The 24,661-nt window shown below is 41.9% G+C and overlaps 4 protein-coding genes across 11 annotated transcripts in view; 3 read left to right on the plus strand and 1 right to left on the minus strand.

The window, feature by feature from the left end:
• Positions 1 to 58: 58 nt before the first annotated feature.
• On the plus strand, positions 59 to 2,795 carry LOC107266615 (dnaJ homolog subfamily C member 1). The gene is made up of 7 exons (XM_015737268.2): positions 59 to 498; positions 804 to 905; positions 1,043 to 1,261; positions 1,459 to 1,706; positions 1,774 to 2,083; positions 2,145 to 2,366; positions 2,440 to 2,795. The coding sequence occupies exons 1-7, from the start codon at positions 349 to 351 to the stop codon at positions 2,503 to 2,505; spliced, it is 1,317 nt and encodes a 438-aa protein (XP_015592754.1). The 5' UTR covers positions 59 to 348; the 3' UTR covers positions 2,506 to 2,795.
• A 209-nt stretch (positions 2,796 to 3,004) lies between these two features.
• Positions 3,005 to 8,464, plus strand: LOC107266650 (NECAP-like protein CG9132). Of its 3 annotated transcripts, XR_003059431.1 has the most exons (4): positions 3,011 to 3,295; positions 3,833 to 4,229; positions 4,317 to 4,735; positions 8,332 to 8,464. XR_003059431.1 is itself a non-coding variant. In XM_015737355.2 (3 exons), exons 2-3 carry the CDS (start codon positions 3,876 to 3,878, stop codon positions 4,599 to 4,601), a joined length of 639 nt encoding a protein of 212 aa, XP_015592841.1. In that variant the 5' UTR covers positions 3,005 to 3,295; positions 3,679 to 3,875; the 3' UTR covers positions 4,602 to 5,686. The 3 variants fall into 3 exon arrangements, 2 of the variants coding, with proteins under 2 accessions (XP_015592841.1, XP_015592833.1); XM_015737355.2 differs by lacking the exon at positions 8,332 to 8,464 and having other exon boundaries at positions 3,005 to 3,295; positions 3,679 to 4,229; positions 4,317 to 5,686; XM_015737347.2 differs by lacking the exon at positions 8,332 to 8,464 and having other exon boundaries at positions 4,317 to 5,686.
• Positions 6,407 to 9,630, minus strand: LOC107266631. Its single transcript, XM_015737292.2, has 5 exons — positions 9,236 to 9,630; positions 8,311 to 8,614; positions 7,959 to 8,219; positions 7,728 to 7,880; positions 6,407 to 7,656 (listed from the first exon to the last, which is right to left on the minus strand). Exons 1-5 carry the CDS (start codon positions 9,502 to 9,504, stop codon positions 7,492 to 7,494), a joined length of 1,152 nt encoding a protein of 383 aa, XP_015592778.1. The 5' UTR covers positions 9,505 to 9,630; the 3' UTR covers positions 6,407 to 7,491.
• Positions 9,631 to 9,800: 170 nt separating this feature from the next.
• LOC107266580 (telomerase-binding protein EST1A) overlaps positions 9,801 to 24,661 on the plus strand; it is a 75,095-nt gene continuing 60,234 nt past the window's right edge. For 3 of the 6 annotated variants that reach the window (XR_003059406.1, XR_001537451.2, XM_015737197.2), the window contains exons 1-17: positions 9,801 to 9,952; positions 11,079 to 11,526; positions 11,606 to 11,888; positions 11,960 to 12,250; positions 12,339 to 12,586; positions 12,699 to 12,902; positions 12,989 to 13,124; positions 13,191 to 13,372; positions 13,492 to 13,710; positions 13,795 to 14,151; positions 14,230 to 14,403; positions 14,490 to 15,014; positions 15,084 to 15,162; positions 15,236 to 15,346; positions 15,440 to 15,451; positions 15,990 to 16,214; positions 16,311 to 16,372. Coding sequence is in view for 4 of the 6 variants with exons in the window: in XM_015737197.2 (XP_015592683.1) it covers positions 9,904 to 9,952; positions 11,079 to 11,526; positions 11,606 to 11,888; positions 11,960 to 12,250; positions 12,339 to 12,586; positions 12,699 to 12,902; positions 12,989 to 13,124; positions 13,191 to 13,372; positions 13,492 to 13,710; positions 13,795 to 14,151; positions 14,230 to 14,403; positions 14,490 to 15,014; positions 15,084 to 15,162; positions 15,236 to 15,346; positions 15,440 to 15,451; positions 15,990 to 16,214; positions 16,311 to 16,372 (3,605 nt within the window). In the remaining 2 variants the exon portion in view is untranslated. Of the gene's footprint in view, positions 10,074 to 11,078; positions 11,527 to 11,605; positions 11,889 to 11,959; positions 12,251 to 12,338; positions 12,587 to 12,698; positions 12,903 to 12,988; positions 13,125 to 13,190; positions 13,373 to 13,491; positions 13,711 to 13,794; positions 14,152 to 14,229; positions 14,404 to 14,489; positions 15,015 to 15,083; positions 15,163 to 15,235; positions 15,347 to 15,439; positions 15,452 to 15,989; positions 16,215 to 16,310; positions 16,373 to 24,661 lie in introns of all 6 variants that reach the window. The other 3 variants (XM_015737206.2, XM_015737236.2, XM_015737217.2) reach the window with 3 other exon arrangements.

The following is a 24,661-nucleotide window of genomic DNA, read 5'->3' on the forward strand; positions in this document are numbered from 1 at the left end:
TTCTGCTGTCAAGTATCTTCGGAGTAATAATGGCGGTATGGTGGGTCAACGACAAAACCAGTAAAAGATAAATATGTTTTATCACTGTTTCAGCATAATTTATCGACGACAAAAATTTGAGATCCAGTGTATCGGCAACGTCATAGCCGTCGCCACATGTTTGCCGAAAAAGAGCGCGAGTGCGCGACGTTCTGACAGCAGACGGCGATGTGGCACCGGGAATTCTAACCTCAGGATAGCAGCAATTTTCCGTGGTGCTTTTTTGTGGATGATGCTGAGGTGGCCCTGAGAAATCTGTTAGTGTGAAAATTGGAGTAGAAAGATTGTCCCGTGTCAGTTTAATCAGTGATGGACAAAATGCGGCTGGTGTTCTTTACAATATTTATCATATGCCATTTCCTGGGCATGACTCTTGCTTGGGATAACGATGAGCTCGAAGTTTTCGACGTCGTTGAGGAGGTTAATCAGAATTTCTACGAATTGCTGGGCGTCCCTCAGGTACGGGTCAAATATGGAAATACCTCTGATCTTTGTATCAATAGTAATTTATCATTGGCTTGTACAAAAGGCTTGAATTTATTTCTCTCATGGCTTTTGCTTCATTGGTATATACTATAGACCTTAAGCATATTTACACTTTAAATATTTATTGTTTCTATACTTTTCTTTCCTCACTGGACATTAGTTATTCTTAAAATAGTAATGTCCTGGTAATATTTATACATTTTTATAACATGGTACATTATATTATGGTGAAAAATAATTAGGTTTATTTAATTTTTTTATGAAACAATTTTTTTCAGGCTGCAAATGCATCTGATATTAAGAAAGCCTTCAGACGCCTTTCTCTACAGCTACATCCCGATAAGAATTCAGCTGCAGATGCAGAGATACAATTCCGAAATGTAAGATATAAAAAAATTGTTTTAATTTCGAAATATTCGAAATTGTAAAATATACGTTTGCTATTTTTTTTAATATTGCCGAATTTCGTGTTTAATGAACATTTTTTTACTGTTATATAATTCCATGAAATATTTAGTTGGTTGCAGTTTACGACATTCTAAAGGATCCAGGAAAGCGTGAACGGTACGACAATGTTTTAGTGAATGGTTTACCCAATTGGCGTTCGGCTGTATACTATTATCGCCATGTCCGTAAAATGGGATTGCTCGAAATGAGCATCATTCTATTTATTGTAATAACAATTGGACAGTATATTGTATCATGGGCGGCTTACTTCGAAAAAAGATACACTTACGTAAGTAAATTTGGCGAATTGCGTAAACAAATATTCAGCATGAATATCAACGTTTTGATATCACGACACTCATTTGCTTCGCTCACATTAGTCGAATTTTATGTTCCGTATCGATATTTTTTTAATTCTCGAAGAGAAAATAGTTTAGTGAATCGGGTTGAAGCCACGAAGGCTGACCGGAAACGTGCTTTCTGCAGGAGCAGGTCTTAGGTAGTAAGCTGCAGAGAATGCAGAAAAAGAATAGAAAGGGCAAAATGGACGTTCCAGATCTGGCTGAGATCTTAGAGAGGATACCGACGCCGAGTGTGTCGGATACGCTGCCTTTCCAGCTGCCAAGATGGACATTCTCCGCGATTGTCGGCGTACCTTCAGCCATCCGTGCCATTAGTGAAATGCTCGAAGAGCGTAAAAGACAGAAAAAGCTTCTCGAGGAAGAAGCAGCACGGTAAGCATACAGATTATTAGTCCACAATGGGCATGAACTGTATTTTTATCACTATTGAAATATACAGCGCACAAGAGAATACAGAACCGGAAGTGGAGCCAGTATCTCGTGGTCCTAGAAGACGAAGAGGTGCAGGCTTCACTCCACAAGAACGTAGCGGTACTGGAGACGTCAGTAGTAAACGTGAACAAGTTCCATTGATGAATGACGTGGTTTCACAAAAACCACGTATCAGTGGAGGTCTCTGGACAGATGACGATATAGCTGAATTAATAAAACTTGTTAAAAAATATCCTGGTGGTACTTCAGATCGCTGGGAAAAAATTGCAGACGCGATGAATCGAACGGTTGCGGAAGTGACGCACATGGCTAAGAAGGTACTGAAGAGGTTCTGTTCCAATTGATTTAATTTTTAAATTATTTTCATTCTATGCTTAGGTAAAAGATGAAGGTCTGAAGCCCGGTCAGTCTACCGAAACGGAAGTAGCACTTGAGGAACAACCAAAGAAAGTCAAAACTCGGGCTGAAGTTGTGGACACAGTCTCAGATTGGAGTCAAGAACAACAGCGTGCTTTGGAAGCTGCCTTAACAAAAAATCCTAAGGGAATGTCTTTAGATAGATGGGAAAGAATAGCCAGTTGCGTGGAAGGAAAAACGAAAGTAAATAATTAAAATAATATTTCTATCGATAAACCTTAAAATTCTGTTACTATTGTTGGATTTTATTTTTCAGGAAGAATGCCAAGCTCGATATCGTCAGCTAGTGGAACTTGTCAAGAAGAAACAACAAACCGAATGACAAAACAGTGCAAGTCTTTGTGGATTGTAAAAAGAAACTATTGACGCGTACTTGATAAAAGATCCGTCACATTTTGTTACAAACTTGTCTTTCTCCCCTTGAGGTGTATTTATTCAATAAATTAATTGATTAACCAAAAGGAAGGTAAGTTCGAGGGGGTTCAACGCTTCCTTTCCTTATGGTTAGTTAGGTTACGCAAACATCAAGATGTTCTTCGAACTATCTGTAAACATGAAGTGTATATGATTTTGTTTGTACAAACTGTTAAATATTACCATACTATCGTCATACTCAAATCTTTTATTTAATTTCACACTCGAAAACGTATATATTTCTTGATCTTGACAAACTTTAAAAATTGCGGAATAATGACTTCTGGTTAATTCCATCAAGTTAGTGTGAATATCGAAACAATTATGTAAGTTGAATAATGTTTTACAGTGATTTTCCCATTAAACTGCTCAAGGCTACCGCCAGAGTTCCATCGAGTATGCCATCTTGTCTTGTTGGACTCATGGCAGGCAGTTACGAATGTTGTGTAGGTGTAGAAGGCGTTACTGGAGATAAAACAATCAGATTCACGGCGTGTGTACCGCACTTGTCACGTAAACGTTGTCACACGAAAACTCTTACCAGTTGTCAAAGCTTTTAGCTCGTGTGCTCTATCCGGTTTCACTCGTAGAGGCTCCGTAGATTTCGAAAGCATGGAAAGCTACGAGAGCGTTTTGCTCGTCAAGTCTGAGGTGTTTGTCTTCAAAATTCCACCGAGGACGACCAATCGAGGTTATCGGTAAGAAAATAAAATATGCGATCTGTCAATATTGCTGCACGTTTGGCCATGTAAGCGTTAGTGATTTAAAAAAAAAAGGTTCAGCAAAAATTACCGATGTATTTAGGTTTACGTTCTTATTTGAGTTTACATATTCCATTTGGTTTACTTAATATTTACGCTTTCTGATTAATAACTTTCGCAACGTCACCAAAAAAGAAATTAGTATGTGGGCGAAAGAAATTTATCGTTATCGGTTGGCCCTTATCGGTAATATTTGCTTGAAAAACTCGGACAAAGATTTGAAGGTTCAACTGACGTCACAATATTCTTTATGTCTTGCTTAGGATTAAAATGTTTAGTTACAGATGTCTTATATTATTATTTATATATAATTTTTGTAGGTGATTACTATCTGGATATAAATTATTTAAATTACGTAAAACATAACTATGGTTTTTACTATCAAGGGAAGTGTTGGAACAGAAGCAGTTATTATTATCACTATTGCAGGAAGTTCTGATTCTCACTTAGTATCATACTTTTTCTTACTTGCAGTGCAGCAGACTGGAATTTACAAGAACCATCTTGGACAGGTCGTATGCGTTTAGTTTCTCAAGGTGATGCAATTACTTTGAAACTGGAGGACAAAGTCAGTGGGGATCTATTTGCAAAATGTCCTATTGAGCAGTATCCTGGAATTGCTGTAGAACCTGTCACTGATTCCTCAAGGTACTTCGTCCTACGTATCCAGGATGACAATGGACGTTCAGCTTTTATCGGAGTTGGATTCCTCGACCGATCTGACAGTTTTGATCTTAATGTAGCGTTACAAGATCACTTCAAATGGTTAAAGAATCGTGATCAGATTGAAAAAGAGAAAGAACGACCAAAACAAGAGCTCGACCTACGATTTAAGGAGGGGGAGACTATAAAGATCAATATGAAAATAACGGTAATCCTTGCTTCTCTCCAAAACTACAAGACAATTAATCAAAAGTCGACTTAAAATTAATACCCATTCATTTCTCCCTATCTACAGAAAAAAGATGGCAGTGAAGTTTCCCAAAAAGCCAAGTCACGAACGAATTCGGCAGGTCTTGGTTTGCCTCCACCACCAGGGGGTGTAAAAATTGCACCACCTCCAGCTCGAACACCAACATCATCCCCAGCACATAGGCCTGCTCAGTCAGCACCAGGTGCTACTGGTCAGCCAGGTTCTGAATGGGGTGAATTTGCGAGTGCGTCTCAGCAACAGCAACAACAACAACAGCAGCAGCAGCAACAACAGGCACCATCGTCAAACGCTAGCTGGGTGCAGTTCTAAACACACTGCCTTGCAACAATTTGCATTGGCTTGCCTAGATTAGGATCCTTATTCCCATCCTCGTGCATACGACGTATAGTAATATCCTTCAGAACGTGGAACTTCAAGGAGGACCCAGGACATCGAGCAGTATGGTATGACGTAATCTAATATAATATAATTAAAAATAGGGAGGCACGTGACTTCGAGGTGTGTATTACGCATGCAATGATCTCCATTTTCTGTCTGGAGACAGAACTGTTAAAGGCAACGGTACAAAAACCGTTTTGTTATTCTTTCCTTGATAATTATTCCTAAGAATATCTCACGATCGTGAGATAATATAGCATTCAGACTAGTATCGTGTCTGAGCAGTACTTTTCCATGAACTGAATACGTGATCAGGATTTAAAAATGGCAATATGATTCATTGAAAGAATTGAATACTTTCAAAAGGAAGACACTCGATACGCTCCAGTAAGCTTCTCTGTTTAGCTTTCTCTTATTGATTTCTGGACTGCAAACTGATCCGCAACAGAGAAACAGTTTAACGGGTGTTTACTTTAAACACACGAGAAACGTGTGTAAATCATTATTTGTCTTTTATCAAGTGTTCAGGTATCATTATCAATGTATTTTCATTAGATAAGTCGCGTGACAAAACCCAATTCTCGGAATCAGTATTTTTAAAGATATCCTGCGCAAGGTCCTCATTGCTGTTCTTGAACTGAATTTAAACAATTGATATCAACATATCGATATCAATTTCTTCGTCGACTTGAAGAATTCCAACGCTAGGCCGGCTTTCGACGTCTGTAAATAACTACTCGAAATCCCGAGGAAGCGCGCCGGTTTCTCATCTTGGCCTAAAACACTCAGAAGAAGTAAAAGTACTTCCTCTAGGCTCTTTGAGGTTCAACACGAAGCACATTTCTTAATTTAAGTTGCAACGTTCGAAGAAAATGTTTCAAAATGTTCAAAACCGTAAGCGGTTTAGGACGTAGCATAACGAGAAGCAGAGGGCGTTATATATAAAGAATTAAAAAAAAAAAGAACGATAAGAAATCAAGTGGCGAACGATTCGGTGAGAAGAGAAAGAAATAAAATTCAAAGAAACACGGGTTACCTTTGGAATACTTTAATAATTTTCGATCAATTTGTTAAATGTCAAATCGACTCAAATCGTAATTGCATTCGCTGTGCGAGTGCGAGAATGTCCTTGCGTCGTTTATTCGTTAGGAAAAACTTCAAAGTTTATTGCATTACGTTACGTATCACAGTGAAGTACGTTTTACAAGTTGAAGTATATATTCTGAAGTTTATATCAAGTAAACTATGCCGAAACGTTCGCGGTGCGCGTTGTACATTACTGAATGAGTAAGAGAAGTAGAATGATGGCGGAAGGGATCGGAATTGACCGAATAAATAATTCAGCTAACTAATAAAGGTCACGCGTGTCGTGTCACTGAGTGAACTTAAGGTACCCTCGTTACTTAGCATATAAGACTTAGGTTATACAGGAGATTCGCAAATTCCATTCCACGATGTATATTTTCTTCGAGAATTTTTGTGAGCGCCTACCGGAACCGGTTACTGAAATTTATTGGAAAAAGAAATATTCAGGTGTAGTAGCATATAGGGTGGCGAAATATAACAAATAATGAATTGACTTTAATTAAGAATCTCTTTCGTTTCATTCTTTCACCCGTCACTGTCCATTGTATCCGGTTTTCTTTTTTCATTTCTTTTTCCAATCCAATTTAAACGTATGTAAGGAGGTGGGGGTGTAAAATACTAGACAATAGGACTACTTCATAAACATGCAATTCACACAAAAAAATAATTATATTTAAAGATGTATGATTTACGTATACCTATATGGCACTGAACATGTATCCCTATCAGAGAATTCTAAAAAAAAACAATTCAATGTAGATCGATATACAGGGGTTGAAATTTGAAAATAAACGAATTATGGGCATGCGGTACCAGCTCAGCATGCTCAGACGTAGAATGAATTTCTGTTTAATAACGCTAAAAGAAGAAAAATTAATTAAAACTATTAAGGTTCAATTTTTCGTTAGCCGATTAAAATTGAATGACATTCAAATCGGATGGTTTCATCTGTCAAGCATCGTATCGATTCTAGATATTACCTTAACAAGACCTCTTGGTAACTTGCTCCCAGGAGAGTACAACGAAATCAAATATGAAAGAAAAACAAATAAGAAAAAAAAAAATCGCCACTGGCACGATTTCATTTCTTCGTCAGGTCGCCACTCTTAATTAACCGTACGGTATTACGTCCGGTTCCGACCGGGATCCCTAGCTAAGGATATCACTAGATTGTTATATTCTCTATTATTATATTGTATATTTATGTCGTCAATATAATAAACCGCATAGTCAGTAATAACTTATAGCAGGCTTAACTCAGATCGAAAACGTCTGTATAAGAAACAGCAACTGCACTTGCAGTAACCCGCCTCACTAAGGTGGCAAAAATAATATAAATATTTCCTTGATTCCTCTTTTCTTTTCTGTGTGATATCAAAGTGTGGAACTGTGTGTTGTGTGGTGGGGTGGTTAGGTGGGTGGAGGGTATAGCGACCCAAAACCGAGTCGTCCGTCATCATTTCTCATCTTTACAGAAACGAAAAAGACTTTTTCAGGAAGTTTGAATTCGTTGCTGTCTTACTGGAGACTCGTTTATCTGGACCATAATGTGTCCTCAGCGTACAACGGAGTCTATTCATATGGAATCGAAGGTTTAGATGACACTTGTGATACGTGCAAATAATGAGTCGATGACCCGGCTTCCAAGGAGGATATCCATTCTATCACAGTCGCACGGGAGAACGCCCGGATTAAATTTATTAAGATGATTTTGTCTAGGGTGACACTAGGAGCATCAGCAACGCTTCGGACCACGAGATACATTCAGTCGCAGACTTCGCATAGCCATAGCACGATTGAAGTGACGCTGCGATGGTCTTTGGGCTTGTTGCTCCGAGGAAAGAGTCGAATCTTCTTCGCACTCTACGCTGCTTAGTACAACTAGCAACACGCCTAGCACCTATTAGATAATTGGAATGTAATGACAGATGTTCTTATTACGATAAGGCTGATCTTGTTGAAGTTACGTACCAGGCAGACTATGATAAGTAGAGTGTAGATGTGTATACTGGCTGTTGGAAGAGACTCAACCTCTTTAAGAGCTTCAGCTGCATCCGATAAATCTGGTTTGAGTTCTAACGCGTGACGAAGGTGAACGGCGGCTTCTTGAAAATGGCCGTATGCCTGTAATTAATATTATGGTCATTGCATAATCCTTTCTTAATTGGACTATTTTTAGGATATTCAAGGAATTTCACGAACCTTGAATATTTGTCCAAGTGTTAAATACTGTTCCCAAGCATTGCGATCAGGGGGCTGTAACTCTAGTGATCGTCGTGCCAGGTACGTTGCGTCGTCCAGGTACTGTAGTACCAGAAGAACCCTTGCCAGGTTTAAAAGAACTTCTGCATTGTGCGGGGATACGGCCAATGCTCTTCTGAAGCATTCGATCGACCTTTGAGCGTTGCCTTTTATTCGCCAGAAATTACCAATTTGATTGTACAGTTGAACGGATTTTGGTTTCTAACGACAGAAATATTATAATTTGATAATCGAATATTTATTTGTTCATATTAATGTTTGATTAGTACGTAGAAAGATAAGGGGATTTTACCTCGCGTTTCGCCTTTTTCAGACGGCGCTCTAACAGGTCGACGTCGACGTCGCCGATCTTTGCACCCTTCTTCCTGAACATTAGAGCGACGTTAGGCTCCGGTACTGGTGGATGTAGATTTCGATTCGCAACACCGACCAGGTTGTCGTAATACGTAAAGTTGACGGGTTTCCCGCAGTCGAGTACAACGTCTTCGCAGTGCTGCACAACCGTTCCGCAGGTAGCTGATGACGAGGATGAGGATGACTCCATCAATTCCGTCAAATTCGATGACTCCATCAGGTCGTAGGATGCTGCGAGTCCTCTGATAAGGGGATAAAAGTTAGCATAAAGTAAATTTTTAAATGAATCCCTTTGTTAAGTACTCTTTGATTTCATAAGTTTTATAATGTTTTTCTGCGTTAGGAATTATTATTTAATATGAAAATATTATGTATTGCTTCTCTGTCATGGGATTTGGGATAGATAATGTTTGGTACTGTTATCAACATTGATAAAATCTTGGTGACAAATATATTTTGATTGTTATCATTACACGGGAAAACAAGAATATTGCGTAATGTTGAATTCAATACCTTTATAAGGCAATACCATCCATTGTTATGCAGAACAATGTTTAATCTGACATTCAGCAGAATATTGAAAGCAGTGAGAAATGTGAATGTTCAGTACAGAGGTGAAATTATTATGTATACGACATATATTGTTACAAAAAAAATATGGCTTGTTGCATTAACAGAAGGAAGGATGCAATTCTTGTAGCCAACAATGGATGAATGCAGTAGGTCAAACAATAGAGCGGATGATACAAACAATGCGGGAACAAGATGCAAAGGCGAACATTAGTAGTGACAAGAATATAGCAAAAATAAATGAAACATCAAATCGAGCGGAGAACAGAATAGATTAAGCTGTTCTCGCTCACCGGTCACGGGTGCCAACAAATGACTCGCATTCCGCACAGAAGAGCTGCACTTTCTCCTGAAGAAGTTTCTCTTGGGTAGCGGATTTGCTCCAACCCTGACCATTAGACAAACCGACGCTGCTTGCGAGGATGTCGAGGATGGGATCTTCGTCGAGGTCGTTTAAGCGAATAACTTTGTCCGCGCTCAATCGCCAGGACGTACGTGAATTCGTCATCGCTGCCTGGACGAGCACCAGGATGCACGACCAGATGCAACGACCTGGCCGCATAATATGCACTGTCCTCTATGCACTTCGGCTCTCGAGTCTCTTCTGAATCTCTTCTGCTAGATCGCACATTAGTGTAGCCAGACTTGGACAAGTTTTGCTCGACAAGACTCATCCTTAATTCTAAAAGGTTCTACACATGGAGTTGAGAATAGTTCAGTCCTGTCGCTTTCGTGTATATACAGGCATATTAATTTTGCGAACTCTGCCGGTGGTATCGGGAACTTCGGCGAAGCCTCACCATCTCGGTACCGCTATATGTCGCTAGGTAGCGTCGCCAGGACGAATTTGTAGGGAACCTATCACATCGGTTCCGGGCTCAACGGAACGACCAATAGCAGCCGGGCCGGACAGCGACCAATCAGCGCGGTTCTTAAACATCTCTGGTGCTTGTACTTCAATATGGCGAACCACGACAAAGGACGCAGAAAGTGGGGAGGAATTTCACAAGGTACTTTGAAAAAAATTAGATCGCGAATCGAACGTGTCAAAATTATATAGTGTTTTAGTAGGAAGCATCAGAAGTTGTGTCCTGTCGTGATCACCGGGTAGTTTTTACAATTGAGTGAACGGTAACAGGAAATTAACCTCACCAAACAAGCTAACCTAAAAGTCGCATTAACGCCGCAATTTTGATTTGTTGCCCGAAATAAGCGGCCTTCGTCGTATAAAAATAGTGCTCGTCCCTAAATTGCACGTATTCCTGAGAAATCATTAAAATATATTTGCCATACGCGCCGCATTACATAACTATTATCTTTTCATCGTTCTTCCACGATTACTTTAGTTATTTGTCAATTCTGTCAATGATCATTTTTACGAATTCCGGTCTTTATTGTGATCTAGTATCTGTTATCTTTGTTATCTTCGTTATCTAGTGCAAAATTCAAGCATCAGCTGGTCCATTTCTGCATGGGCACTTTTATATTTTGTATCAAAACTTCTGCACAAGTTCATTTGACTTTTCTCACTTATCTTGCATCAGACATGATTTTTTAAATTTGTTCCAGAAAGATCTTAGTACTATTGCGACTTTTGCACTGCTTTAATTATTTTTTCTTTAGGTATTATTTATTATTTTCAATTGCTTTTCTTTATAGAGATACAGTTATTGAAAATAGCATCTCTGTATAGATAAACAAATTTACTTTTCTAAACATACTTTTTTCTTTTCTTTATTCTTCTTGATATTTTATCGACTGTATGCATTTATTGGTGATTCGTAATAAGCATTTGATGCTTCATATTTTATAAAATTTTGTATACTATTATTTAAATGGTTTACTGTTTTTTAAAATTATTCTAATTTTGTCAATCCATTGATAGTATAATTTACAGCAACACGTTAGATATATGCAATGTGGTATTTTCATTCTATACTTACATTGTGGTAGGAGGTACCTTTCACTTTCCATTGAGAGATCAGAAGCCATAAATAGTGGTTCATAATTCAAATAATGATACACATTGATTAATTCCAGAATATCCATGAAAGATCCATGAATGAAACTTGAAATATAATAAAATGGATGAAGTATAAGGGAAATATATATAATGAGTTAAAATGACCTTTTCAGATATCCGAACAGATTCGAAATTTGATATCAGCAGATCAGCAGGAATGCGGGGCGGAGGAAACAGAGCTCCACCTCAGGCCATTTACAGACCAGGAAGTGGGCCTCTTCGTAAATCAGGTCGTTCGAACGAGGACTTTGATAATGAGAACAATGCGCAAGATAGGCCAAAACCAAGCTCCATCCAGTATCGTTTAAAGCAGTCGCAATTTAACAGTCCCAATCAGATACAGAACAGTCCACCATCATCCCAAATTGACGACATAACCACAAAATTGAATGACGTGCATGTGAACTACAGAAACAATAGCAATAACGATCAAACACAAGGGTCCTCTAAGAATAATCAGATGGGTGGCGATTCCAGAAAGAAAAATAAAAAGCCAGAGCAACAACTATACGTGCCAAAGAAAGTTAAAGAGGCTTTAGCTGGGCGCGACGTGTCCAACAGGTACTAATAAACATTTTTAAATATAGTTTCCCAAAATTGTTTGTCTGCAAAACTGCATTTATACGTAATCGCTAATTAGATCTCCAACACATGGTACCTGGGATCGTGACAGAGACGACAAAGATTGGGACACCCAGTCAAATCGTAGTCATCGCAGTGAGAGTCATCGACATCATCGTTCTGGTGGTCATAGCGGAAGTCACAGTGAAGCAGCAAGTCGCAGAGACGATCATGGAAAACGTTACTCGGGTAATAGACGCAATCGTAACGCCAGTGAGAACGACGAACGCTGGAGATCAGATTCACCATCCGCGGCAAGGAATTTTGGAAATCGCCGAGACAATCCTCGTGAAGTCAGACAGGTAAAGATATAAATTAGAAACCACTTTTTTACTTGTTTATTCACATTTTGATTCTCATCCATGAAAAATAGGGTTCAGAGCCGCTCTTTGAGACACCGCTAAATACCAATGATCCAAATCGTAAACGGGATACGCGTAGTGTCGAACCTACCGGACATCCTGATAAATTTCAGGGTAAACCACCTTCTGGTAGAAGAGGCAGTGTTAAAGAAGGTTGTACAACTAACAGCATGAAACACCTGGATCTCCTTCCTCTACGACTGCGAAAGAAATTTATTGAAGATGGTACTGGGTCTATAGGAATCACTGCTATAGGAACTTCCTCTGAAGACACCTGGGACGGTAGTACAGTGACTTTTCAGGTCTGGTTCTAATCAGTTTTAATTTATAACCTTGAAGATGTTGATTATGCATTTCCTCTATGTGATATTTAATCTTATATCCGGGTAGGGTTCTTCGGCTTATCACTATCCACCTGCTATGCAGCATTCGCAGACTATGCAGAATTTACCACCCACCGGTCCCCTGCCTCCTCAACAATGCTGGTCGAATACTGTACCAGCACGAAGTAGAGGTCGAGGAAGACTTAGGCCTGAAGAAATTGAATCCCCAGCACCAATCTTTAGGCCTGTCACACCGGATCAGTATTCGGCACCAAGTACACGTTCGCATACTCCAAGTCAGGACTATATGAATAGGTGAGTCCTTTGTTCTGTTATCTTATCGAATTCTAGCTATTGATTGTAATGGGATCTTTTTGAAAGTATTCGAAAATATTAGGATTATTCTGTAATGATAAACAATAAACAGATCGTATGATCGTCGCGGGAGTAGCAGCACTATGTATACTAGCATGGAAAGTCTTAGTCGTGCCGATAGTATACTTATGCCACCACCACCAGCAGTGTCACCCTCGACGACTGTAACTAATTCAAATAGATGTCAGCCATCGCCGGATAATCATCAAGAAGGCGTATCCTTGCCTTCTGCATCTCAACAACAAACTTATCAAACGTGAGATCTGTTTTATTACTAGTATAATTTAATATATGTGGTTCTAACGGTGCCATAGCAATCTTAATTGGGTTTTTATTGTACAGACAACGCGTTAACAATAATTCCTACGATGCCATTTCTACAACAGAAAAATCAAACAACCAGCAGACTTTAAATCTTAGTCCAACCAAAAGTGAACCTTTTAGTCCTATACCGAATTTGTCTTCTGAGCAGCCATTGGTGAGTTTTTGATTAAAGGAACAAAAAAAACGTTTGAAATTGTTTAATTAATTTTTGATAATTTAGGATTGGTGCGAGGAGGTAGAATTGAATGAAAAATTAGAGGCTGAACATATGAGTCGTAGTTCATCCATGATGAGTCTGCGCGAGAATGCAAGTGTTTCCGGAAATCAGCCGCCAATAGGAGGAAGTGTCGGACGTCAAAGTAATAGAAAAAAGAAACGAAACAGAAGATATGGTGGCGATCGGTACGATTATTATTTATATTGTTGTATTAATCTTTTGTTTTACGATACTGGAACTCTGTCATCTATTGATTCTCTTGTGGTATTGTGCGAATGAGTTAGTTGCATTCTGATTGTTCAAGAAGCAATAGCAGGGATAAGGTCAGGGAGAACAGTTGTGAGCGACAGAACAATCAACACAATCGAGAGAACGATAACTATAACAACAACCAGAAAAATACAAATAGCAACAGAAGATACGACAGGAGACACCGTAACATCATTCATCGTAGTCGAGAATCCAGTAAAGACAGAAATTATCGTACTGGATATCGGAATACCGATGATTTTCATAGAAACAGGTAAGAATGTACCAAGTCATTGCTAGTTTTATAAAGTTATAATCAGTGCGTGTTCAGTGGCATTCAACTTTTCTTGTGGTATAGGGTGACAGATCATACAGAGGAAAATTGGAGAAGTGGTAGAAAGACTTCCATTTGTGAGTCTGAAGATGGTAGACGAACACCTTGCCAACCAATAAACACTGTTCATCCATCGAACACTGTTAATCAACCGAATACCAGTACAAATTTGGCCACTAAACAGACATCTCCTACAAGTTGCAGCAATGCTCAACCAGGTGTTCTTGTTTTACCGGAAAACTCCAGCCACTCGCCACCTAGTGTGACGCCACCTAGGCAACTAACTGCTTCACAACAGCAAAGGACATTGTTCGACCCTAACAATCCTAATAAGCCAATTATAGTGACTTCAACAGGAAACAGAGCATCCGTGCAGCATAGGTGAGTGTTCATCGATCAGTCCATTTTTATTGCGAAGGTTAAATAAGATTTGTCTAACAATTGGATTATGAATTATAGAGAAAATGAGGTTCCGGCTCAAGTATCCAGTGTTCCTATATTTCCATCACATTCTGGGATTACTTCGAACAATCATAACTTTCAGCTACCCCAGTTGGACACTGCACCTCCACCTTACAATCCTGATCAGTTTGGTAACATGAGACCATCCTGGTACGATGTCTCTTCGGAGAGGTCAGTTAAATTTTTTGCCTAATATCAATCGACATTCCTGTTTCGTATAAAGATAAAAAAAGTCAAATCTATGATTTTTCCCATAGCTTCCGAGCTGCTAGAAACAATCGTATACTCGTGGACATAGAACACGCCGATTTGGAGTTACAATGGATATTTACTTCAGGCAAATTTATGACACAGTGGGAGAGCGTTTGCAAGAATAGAAACTGCCTTCAGAATAGTCTAAGGTCTCTCCTTGAGACGGATATAAAGTTCTGCGAGGCGGAGAACGTTGAACAGCACATCTGGAAGATTCTTTTCTATAATATAATCGAGTTGCTGCGCAAGGGTATGCCAAAGGAGAATTCAGTCGAACGAGATTGCTACAAGAAGATCATGCTGGGTGTCATTGACGAGGGTACAGCCTACCTGGAGAGTTTGCTGATAGTCCTCGAGAACACGTACAAAATCAAACTAGATACTTACTTGGGATCTTCAGCACCGACTAAGGGTCTTGGTATTCGCGGATTGGCCCTGATAAGCGCTCACAAGATATTTTTATTTCTTGGCGATTTGGCCAGGTACAAGGAACAAGCGAATGAGACGAACAACTACGGAAAGTCCAGACAGTACGTATTTTTTACAATATCTTCACTTCCGTTTTATTTGAAACCTGCATGAACTCTGTGATCTTTCAGATGGTATCTCAAGGCTCAACAAATCAATCCCAAGAACGGGCGACCTTATAATCAATTGGCATTGCTCGCCCATTACGCTGTAAGTATAATAATTGGATGATCAATTCCGTATATTGCCCAATAAATTATACGTTTTGACTTTGTTGTTATAGAAACGAAAATTGGACGCGGTGTACTATTACATGCGGTCCCTAATGGCGTCGAATCCATTTCGTTCAGCCCGTGAGAGTCTAATAGCGCTTTTTGATGAGAACCGCAAGAAGGTAGGTCCAAGTAAAAAACGACCATAAAATAACTCGAGACGGTATTTAATTACGCGAGGTTAATAATACCTGTAAATTTTCTTTTGCCGCCAGTATCTACACTATGTAAGTAAAATTCAGTACTTGGTGTGAAACCTCTTTAGATATCATTTATTCGCTGTCGCTGCAAGAGGCTTCTCTACGTTTCTGTTTTTACCCACGTATTCACTTTTAGTAACTTTCTATGTGGGACTATACGTGCACAGCAGATCATTATGCACAAGCGCGATTCAGGCATGTTCAATTAGTTTGTGAGACACTAAGATAATAGAAGTAAATTAATTAATCGGGCCGAATAAAAAGCAGTCATTAGATCGCATTTTAATCGTTAGCACAAAAATATCTTTTTACATCACGCACCTTTTATACCATTCCAAAAAGCAGATGCACTGCTGCTGTTTTATTTACTTAATTTTTGTACTCCATTGCTATGTTTTACTCAAGTATTTGCATGCACTTCCTGCGTAGACGGAAATAGTCACAAGAAAAAGATAGAGCCTGATAGAGATATAGAATCTTTGATTCTGTCATCTTAACCTGTGAATCATTGAACGATGATAATTTCTGTAGAATATTAAACATACAAATAATGTATCATAAACAGTACGAATCGACGGAACGTAAACGGAAGGAAGAAAGAGAATGGAAGGAAAGGGCCAGGATGAAGGAAAAGGAAGGTGCCAGTTCTTCAGGTGGTGGTCTTCGTAGGGAGACCTGGATTCATCCAGGTGGAAGACGTGTAAGGCGTACAACCTCAGCAGCCACAGCTAACGAGGCCAGACTGGCTCAAAGCGACCTTGAGGAATTTGCGGAGCTTACCAGTGTCGAGGTACAGTACAATTTTAACCATAGGATATATCAAATTATTCATACTCCTTGTTTCTCATTGAACTCAATCTAATTCGACATAACGGATTGATTATAGGTGAACAAGCGCTTCATAACATCCTACCTCCACGTTCATGGAAAGCTGTTCACCAAGATAGGGTGAGTCATTGATGTTATTTATTTATTTTTCATATACCTCAAACTGCAGGTAATCCTGATTTTCCCAGTTTCCGGTATACGAATGTCTATGAATTCTTTCCGGTCGAATCGTATATTCCCGGCAAGATACCCATGCCGAAAAGTATTATAGAAAATAGCAAAGATTTAAATTTACCTAGACTTAGAAAAAAAAACCTTGCAAGAGCTTTGAGCGTCTCTACTGCAAAAATGTAGTTGATACCGCAGCGATTATTCGCCAAGGACTCATGAACTTTTACTCCGTCATGACACCGTCATGAATCTCAAATAATTTATGTCCGTCAGATGTAATCTCCCAGTAAGAAGGATGGTTCTGGGTATTATCACGAGTAGAGTAAAGGAGGCTTTATTAAGGCAAATTTAGTCGAATGAAAGGTCCGTAGCAGTTGAATGCAGCTCTGCTTTCTGTTACTGCTTGGATCCACGAGGTAGTAGGTTTTCTTTCACCTGGTCCAATCATATTGATCAGACCTGATGAAAGGCTCCAACCGTCTGACGCAATTAGTCGTCGTACCATCCATACGTCTAGTACGGAATACATTTAATTTTAGAGAAGGTAATGAAACCTCTCATGAACAATGTTGAGTCTGAGATGGTAGCCAACGACAGGCCATCATTCATCCCGGATAAAGGTAGCTGATAGAGTTATTATTACCAAGTTAAAAAAAAATATGGTCCTCAAGAGGAATAACCAGAAACCGTGACAAATGGGGCATTTTATTAAAACTTTGTACCCTTGTTCGAGAAATATGACTTTTGCAGTAAAAATTTATTATCGAATATTCTGACAGTGAAACGTGCTGCATAGAATTTTTGTTTTCACGAGGAAAGTCAAGTAATTGTGTTTTCATCGGTAAGAACCGGATGCTGGTCTCTTTTATGGGTAAGAGAAATACTCTTACCTGGAAGAACATATCTACTAATGGTGCCACAAGTGGAAGATGTAATATTCACCAGGAGGCAGTCACGACCTTACTTCTGGAAGCTGGGATAAAGGAGTATTGCTAACTGCACGAGGATAAGAGAACGCGAGGGAATTGTTCTATGGAAACGGACGGTTCTCCGACTTACTTCCAAGGATAATTATTACCCAGCTATCGGGTGTGAAGAGGTCACGAAGTGACGTGAACTCGGAAACGTCCTGTGGCTCTATTGGTTTTCAAGGAAATCCAGGTCCGGCCAACCTTGGAGATAGGCTCAGTCGCGTTCTTCATGCTCCTAACGCTTCTCGATTCCTGTTAGAGATATCAGTTAACTATTTAGTCTAGGAATCGCGAAATTCCAAAGAACGTACAAAACCATCGTAGTCGGCACGTACGATCCCGTTGAGTCGCGAGTCGAATCGTTAAGGCGACGCCGAGCGTGAATGGGAATGAATAAGATTGGAATTGAGACTGAGATTCCACGCGTTGAACGATTCACGTAAAGGGGAAATCGTTTGAGCGCGAGCACGTGACTGGCACCCATGCCTTCCCGTCGGCCATTATTTCTCGGGGTCATTCGATTTGCCAAGGATCCGTTATTCCTCTCGAATTAAGCAGCGTGACGGCCGGTACCTGATCAACGGTATTGTCCATATCGGTGAAGATCCTCAAACGCTCTGTACCCGACCTGAAAAGAAAATCTGAGAGTAAACGTTCACTGGTTCAGGATACAGCCTTCGTGGAGGATGACCCACGTGACACACGCACGATGAAGGGATCAGGGATGCTGCAGGGTCAGAGACGGGTATCCTACACGTATGATGACTTTGGATCTGGATCTTAATACGTTGATGAATTATTGAACAACCTGGTAACTGTGATTCTGTTCCAAGGACCCCCAGCAGATATACTCGAGTTCGTTTGAAAGGCCTGAAAGGAAGAGGGCGCCCAGCATCCCCGTCGTCTCTTGGACCGTACCCATCCACTTCCAGGATTGGAGCTTTGACGTTCGCTCGTAAGGGAGACGGGAGAATCTGCACGTTCTCCATTTAAGAGCACAGAGTGGACCCTGGAGAGACTGACGTTGCTCTTGTTGGAAATTCCCGGTAACGGAGCTCTGACTCTTCAGTGGCTGTTTACATATGTTACACATACTCATTTTTCTCACGCCCCACTACGTCCCTCTCTCTGGTTATAATAGCACCTATCTTCTTTATTCCTCAGCGAGTAATCATCGTTCGAGCTTTCTCACTCTGGACCTGACAATGGGTCCCTTCCTTCCTTCGTTTGGATACCCGCTCATCGCGGCTTTCCAGCCTCTCCCTCGTCTTCTCTCTCCTCTCCCGTTCACATGCCAGGAGAGAGAGAGAGAGAGAGAGAGAGAGAGAGAGAGAGAGAGAGAGAGAGAGGGGGGGAGAGAGAGAGAGAGAGAGACGCAGAACCGTTCTCCACACAGTGGCGACTTCACCGGGTTCATTGTACCAGGGTTGAGCATTGTGTCGCTCCTCGCTCGTCCCAGGAACTGTCACATGCGTACATATAACATCAGTTTTGCGGCAAAGAATTGCCTTCCTGGAAAACGTCGCATCAACGAGCACTGGGAACCGCCTCCTGGTTATGTAAGCACACAGAGACACAGGCGAGCCCGAATACCACGGACTCTCTTCGACGACTGGCCAAAGGAGCTAGTACGCTTCTGATTAAGAATCCTGGTCAAACGGAACAAGGATTTACCGTCTATCCGGATCCTACCAGAAGACGAGGCATGCCGTTACCCCACGACGGATGCCAAGCGGATGCTATCGCTAATGACTGAAACTCTGAATCGCTTCTGTAAATCATATCAGTCGCTAATTACGTGGATGCACCTAGTCAGTGCAATTAAATGCATCCAGCTCGGGCTCTTGGTGAGATCTGACCTTGGACTTTTAAATGACTCTTTCGCTGCTTCCGAGTGCACGATTCCCATGCGCGCCAGGATCGCTACCAGGCACCTCTTCTTATTTTCTTCTTGCGCAGTCTCGGAGCACAGCTGCACAGACGTTCACCTCCGTAGGACACCATGTGTAAATTTGCTGCCGCGGACGACCTTGCCCTTGCTCTCGCACCGTCCCTCGTTATATAATTCCATACCGCATGAGAAAGCAGACTCACCGTACTTGGGCAGTCAGCCTTCGAACGGTCTCCCGTACGGAGGGAGAAGGACGACGAGCGAGTAACCGAAGCAAGCGTGTATTCTTATTCGCTTCTTGTGAAAGATCATCTCTTGGCCAGTTCTTTCCTACTCTCTTGGCAATTTCGGAGAAGTCAAGAGAGAAGAAATGACAAGGGCCACGTATTCACTCAGGCCCCTATCTACGTGTGCGCCATGTTGTATTCTCAGCTGGACAAAAAACCAAGCTGATTGTCACACGTACCTCCGTTACACGTACTGCCAGGATGTTTCGACCTGTCGAAATGATAATTCGAAAGCACTCGGTAGCGCGAAGAAAGAAAGAAAAGAGAACGATGGAAATTATGCCGTTGCTTATTCCACCCAAATACTCGCTCCTCGTCTCCTTGCAATATTTACGGCCAGCTGCCGACTGGCTGTGGTCAGACTGTATTCGGTGACCATAACTTTTCGATGCGGTTTTCACGAGACCGCTGCTACGTTCGAGTGGCTTAGCTGAAGACGAAGAGGATAGGATATCCCTATTATATGCTGATGGTGCGGTTGACTGCCTGTCCGACTGCCCGACATATGCATCTCGTAAAAGCCACCGGGTCCACCTCCACCGGTATCGAGTAACAGAATAACAACGTGCTACCGGTGCGCCACATAACCTCACTTTTCTTCACTCTCACTCTCTAGCCCTCGACGTCTCTTTGGACTTGAGGTTAGAAAGTTTTGTTACGTGAAAGAATCTGTGCTTAGGGTTTTTTTTTGTCTCCTTTTTTCGAGTTCAGCCTCACGCGGATGATGGTCTGTACGGATGGGTATGCGATTAGCAATCCATTGCACACATAATCATAATGAAATGTATTCCTGCCACGGTCTGGAACCCTGTTGGGTCCGTAGGTTGGTAGGGCCTGGCCACGTACGCGGCACGTAGCTTCGTGTTTTCTTTCGCGGCGGTAAAAATGTTAATTGACAATTGCGTGGCGCCACTGGCCACCGTCTCGCTTCAGCGTCTCGACCCGAGTGCATCTCTAGCGAGGAGCAACCCTCCTGGACACAGCTTGTTCCACTCGGAGCGGACTCGGCGCATGCTGGTGCTCGTTGATCGGGCTGGAAATTATTCTTGGGAATTTAGAATGACCTGGGTATACTCCTACGGCGACTATTAGGACGATCAGAGGAGACGTGGTACCTTCGGGCAAACACATTTATGGATTTCTCCAAAAGTATTACGTACCTAGTAACTTGTTGGTAAAAGTGCACTTTTGAAAGGTGCATAATTACCAAACGTAGCAACGTGGCAAGGTGGTGATGTTTACTTTTGTCTTAACAATAATGGATCGTTCCGTACAAGGCGTAAGGACTTGTAGTTCAAGTACGTGGAACATTGAAAGGAACTCGGTGGTGAAGCATTTCTCGAGGATGCTTTTGGACTCCAGGTCGTGTAAGGTCCTAGCCAGTCTTTATAGGCGCGTGCAGTCAGATTCTCTATTCATTATTTTATTCATCTTCCAGAATACCTCTTGACAACGATTCTTTGAGAACCTCTGGGACGTGTAGGTACAAAGCGCCATTGTTTCCTCAAATCTTCTCCGGCCAGTCACGCCAGATATATCTGAACCTGAGGAAGGTGTCGCGGTGCAGTTGCTTGAAGTCAAAAACGATCCGGAATGGAACGTCCACCTACCTCGCTACAGGATGGAACAGTACAAGATCAGCACGAAATAGTACAATTTAAGGAACATAAAAGATGGGAAACTCGATCGAAAACATATGGCCCTGACTGTGGGGAGTAAGGATAGTCGCCGATAGTCACCAGGAGGAACGTGCGTGGAATAGAACCATAGATCGTGTATTGGCTCTACAGTCAACTAGCGTCCAATTCCCACTGTAAGGTTAGGTTGGCTTAGGCTAGGTGTTGCACCGGCAGTGTACGTAGTGCAAGTTGTAATGGATTTGGCTCATTACCCGATGGAGCATCCACGAGCACTGTGAGTTATCTACGTCCTGAGGCAGGGGTCTGCCGCGCGGTTGAAAACCCTCAGTGAACTCGAGCATGGCTCCTTACTTCTCTAGAACGTTATCCTCTTTTTTTCTCCCACTTTACAAACTCCATCTTCGAGTTCTTATAATCTGAGATCATTACTGTTAGACTTATTGGAGTGGAAGAATTTCGCTATTGGTAGACTTTCAAGGATCGTGGATTGGCTGAGATCCAATGTCATTCTGAGGTGGTAGCGGTGGCGGACGCAATGTCTCCTTTGGCAATTGGTCAGGACGATTGGGCCGCCTTACTCGTAAGCCCGTAATTAAACCTATAAATCCATGGTGATACTGGCTACAATATGCTGGGTGCTGCTACCAGGGCAGAGTGCTCTGAACCAGTTGAGAACGAGAGCAACCGAGAGAGACGAAGAGGAGGGAACACGTCATTTCATAACACTTGCAGAGCAATGAACAGAGGATAACAGTGCTGCAACTCTTGAGAAGCGGAGAAGGTGTGCGTGTGCTGCACAATTGCCATGGCGAAGAAGAGGTGACGAGATGGGAGAGAGAGAGTCAGGGGACAGGGGAGCACAGCGCAGCACATCGCAGCAGCTCAACGCAGCGCAGCTACTATGCCGTGCCGAGTGGAAACGCTATAAGGCCTCGGCTGGTAACACACATGGGTTTCTGATGGTCGTTTACCTGCAGCAGGGCTCGAGTGACGACCCCGCCCGCTTCAAGGACACCATCGGACACCGCAGACTCGGGACCCGTACCCAACCATCTTCAGAAACTAACTGCATGTATGCATCGTGGCACGACTATCTGGATTTCTACTGTCAGCCCCAGGATGAATGACCCGATCACTTGGATTGGCCATTGTTCCTGATTATTTCATCGATGATCGTCCACGTTCTTCACGTTCGCCGCAGGTTCGCCAGGTTCGCCAAGTTCGCAATCTCTGCGATCTTACTGGTAGCGAACAATCTAGGTAGCTATACTTATTTATATTGCTATCAGGATACCTGTCGGTTGTGTGCAGTATCTTTTGTTCTTTTGATAGGTATCCTCCGGGAGTACCTATGGCGCACGATAACGGTTATCTTCATGGTCGTACCTTTGGACACGCTGATCTTCATAACGAGAACTCCTATTGGGACGTGTATCACGTTGCGCAAGGGATGGCTTCAGTGAAACTTCACTTTCTTCTTCATCTTCTTCTTCTTCTTCTTGACACGCTCTCCCTCTTGGCTGACGCGTTAACGAACCGCGAAACGCAATTACAACGACAATCGCAGGGAATCTGGCGCGTAATCGATAAATAGATCGATAAACGAATTTATTATGCAACCCGACCTGACTACCGTCCTCGCGGTACGAAACGACAATATTCCGAGAATACTTTCTCTTCTGGAAGGGACTCCTCCGTACCCGCGGCTCCTACAATGGACGTGTCGCGATCGACCTTGTTCATGAAACGTTGCCACTTCATGGAAACTCGAGCCCTTGGCTAATACTCCTCGAGTCGTTTCGTCATCCTGGTAAAAATCTGAAGCGGATGCCAACGCGTTGAATGCGATCGTCTTGAGCTTCTTGGAGATGCTTTCATTGTCGACAGCATCCGTAGTTGCCCTCTGGGGAGACTTATAGATTTAATTCTGTGTCCGGGTGATAGCTACTGGGTGCAGCCGTACTCAGTGGTCTTGCACGGAAAATAGATTTTTGTATCAGCTTATTTTCTTGAAGATTTGAAATATTTTGAAAAATTGTTGAGCTCATCAATTCTCACTGATATTAGGTCTGGTCTTATTAGCCGGAAGTAGACTTTGTTCCTTGTCTCTTGGTACCTGGGTGGGTGCCTGTCTTACGAGCTGACAGGCTGATCGTGAAAAATAGAACGACAGGAAGGAGAAGAATAAGAAGAAGGCTTCTACGACCGATGGCGTAGAATCGCGTCGCGGCGTCGTCCTCTTCGTATTTTTCCGTGAATCACGGATATGCTTTTTGCCCTGGTATTGGTGATGAGTAGGATTGCTTCGGTTCACTTTCATTGTCGATTGTCTTGCTGCGCCTGGAGGTAACGGCGACACAAAAACCTCAAGGAGTCCTGAGGACGAGGATGGGAGAGAAGGGCATAGAAATAAAGATAAAAGAAAAAGCACCAGGAGAGAAAGAGACAAAGGCGCGGACTCTGTTAAGGAATACAAGCGGAGCGGAATATGGAGACAAGGAAGAGACGAGTTTAAGACGGATGAGAGTCCAGGGATAAACGAAGATTCCAGTAAAGCCCAAGATGGCGCATCCGGGTCTATGTTATTGCCGGTTTTAGTAGTAAGTGGACGTTTAGGCTCCTGGGTAGGCGGTTATTAACAATAAACCCGTATATTGCAACAGAAACATTTAAGCCAGGTACTTACCGCGCTACATCCAATATAGCGACCATCAAAGCCACTCTGTAATATACATCTCCGGTTTATCCCTAGAAACTCCCTAGGCGATTATTCCGTTACTAGATCATCCCAATCCAGCTACACTCTGTTACGCTGCCTATAAAATTTTCATGCGCACCAAGTATATCCAGAAAGACTCGCTGTAATGTATATTCCCCTTTTTTGACTCTTTTTCCCCCCCATTTTTTTTTCTTAAAATAACGCGTGGAATAATCTTACCCGATTAGATATACTCTTATAAAGTTATATATACACGGTGGCATTTTGAAATCTCATAAAAATCAGTTCCCTCTCTTAATTGGACCTTAGACTTTACCACAGGGGGTCCGGTGCAAGAGTGCGCACGACATAGTCCTGATGAGGAGGACGAGGATGATGAGGCAACGGCCTCTTGCGATCCTCTATTCCTTTCTCTCTCCCACTAGTGAAGAATAAGATGAAAATAAAGAGCAAGATAGCTAAGGAGGCATTTAATCCGGAGTTGCCAGTCCTACATTCCTACTCTCCTTCCTACCCTGTTTCTCCCTTTTGCTCCTTCATCAGCTCTATCCTGCTCCGTCTATCACCCTAGGCTCTTCCCTCTCAGCCTTAACGATTTCCCTCGTTTCCGCGATTCCGGCCGGCAAATTACGCACACCAAGACTCGGCGTTACTAATTAACCGGCAGCTACTCCCGGTGGTACTGCTACTTAATATCCGTAAAACGATCTTGCCCAGCGGTCCGTGATAT

This window comes from Cephus cinctus, unplaced genomic scaffold (genome assembly GCF_000341935.2).
Source record: "Cephus cinctus unplaced genomic scaffold, Ccin1 Ccin1_scaffold0022, whole genome shotgun sequence".
NCBI lineage: Eukaryota > Metazoa > Arthropoda > Insecta > Hymenoptera > Cephidae > Cephus > Cephus cinctus.

Excerpts from the sequence above, each read along its gene's own strand:
- LOC107266615 (XM_015737268.2), top strand. The coding sequence starts at position 349 with ATGGACAAAATGCGGCTGGTGTTCTTTACAATATTTATCATATGCCAT. Across the intron at positions 1,262-1,458 it reads TCGAAAAAAGATACACTTAC|GAGCAGGTCTTAGGTAGTAA; the intron begins GTAAGTAAATTT and ends TGCTTTCTGCAG. Across the intron at positions 2,084-2,144 it reads TGACGCACATGGCTAAGAAG|GTAAAAGATGAAGGTCTGAA; the intron begins GTACTGAAGAGG and ends TTCTATGCTTAG.
- LOC107266650 (XM_015737347.2), top strand. The coding sequence starts at position 3,210 with ATGGAAAGCTACGAGAGCGTTTTGCTCGTCAAGTCTGAGGTGTTTGTC. Across the intron at positions 3,296-3,832 it reads ACGACCAATCGAGGTTATCG|TGCAGCAGACTGGAATTTAC; the intron begins GTAAGAAAATAA and ends TCTTACTTGCAG. Across the intron at positions 4,230-4,316 it reads AGATCAATATGAAAATAACG|AAAAAAGATGGCAGTGAAGT; the intron begins GTAATCCTTGCT and ends CCCTATCTACAG.
- LOC107266631 (XM_015737292.2), bottom strand. The coding sequence starts at position 9,504 with ATGCGGCCAGGTCGTTGCATCTGGTCGTGCATCCTGGTGCTCGTCCAG. Across the intron at positions 8,220-8,310 it reads TGAAAAAGGCGAAACGCGAG|AAACCAAAATCCGTTCAACT; the intron begins GTAAAATCCCCT and ends TTCTGTCGTTAG. Across the intron at positions 7,657-7,727 it reads TACTTATCATAGTCTGCCTG|GTGCTAGGCGTGTTGCTAGT; the intron begins GTACGTAACTTC and ends ATTATCTAATAG.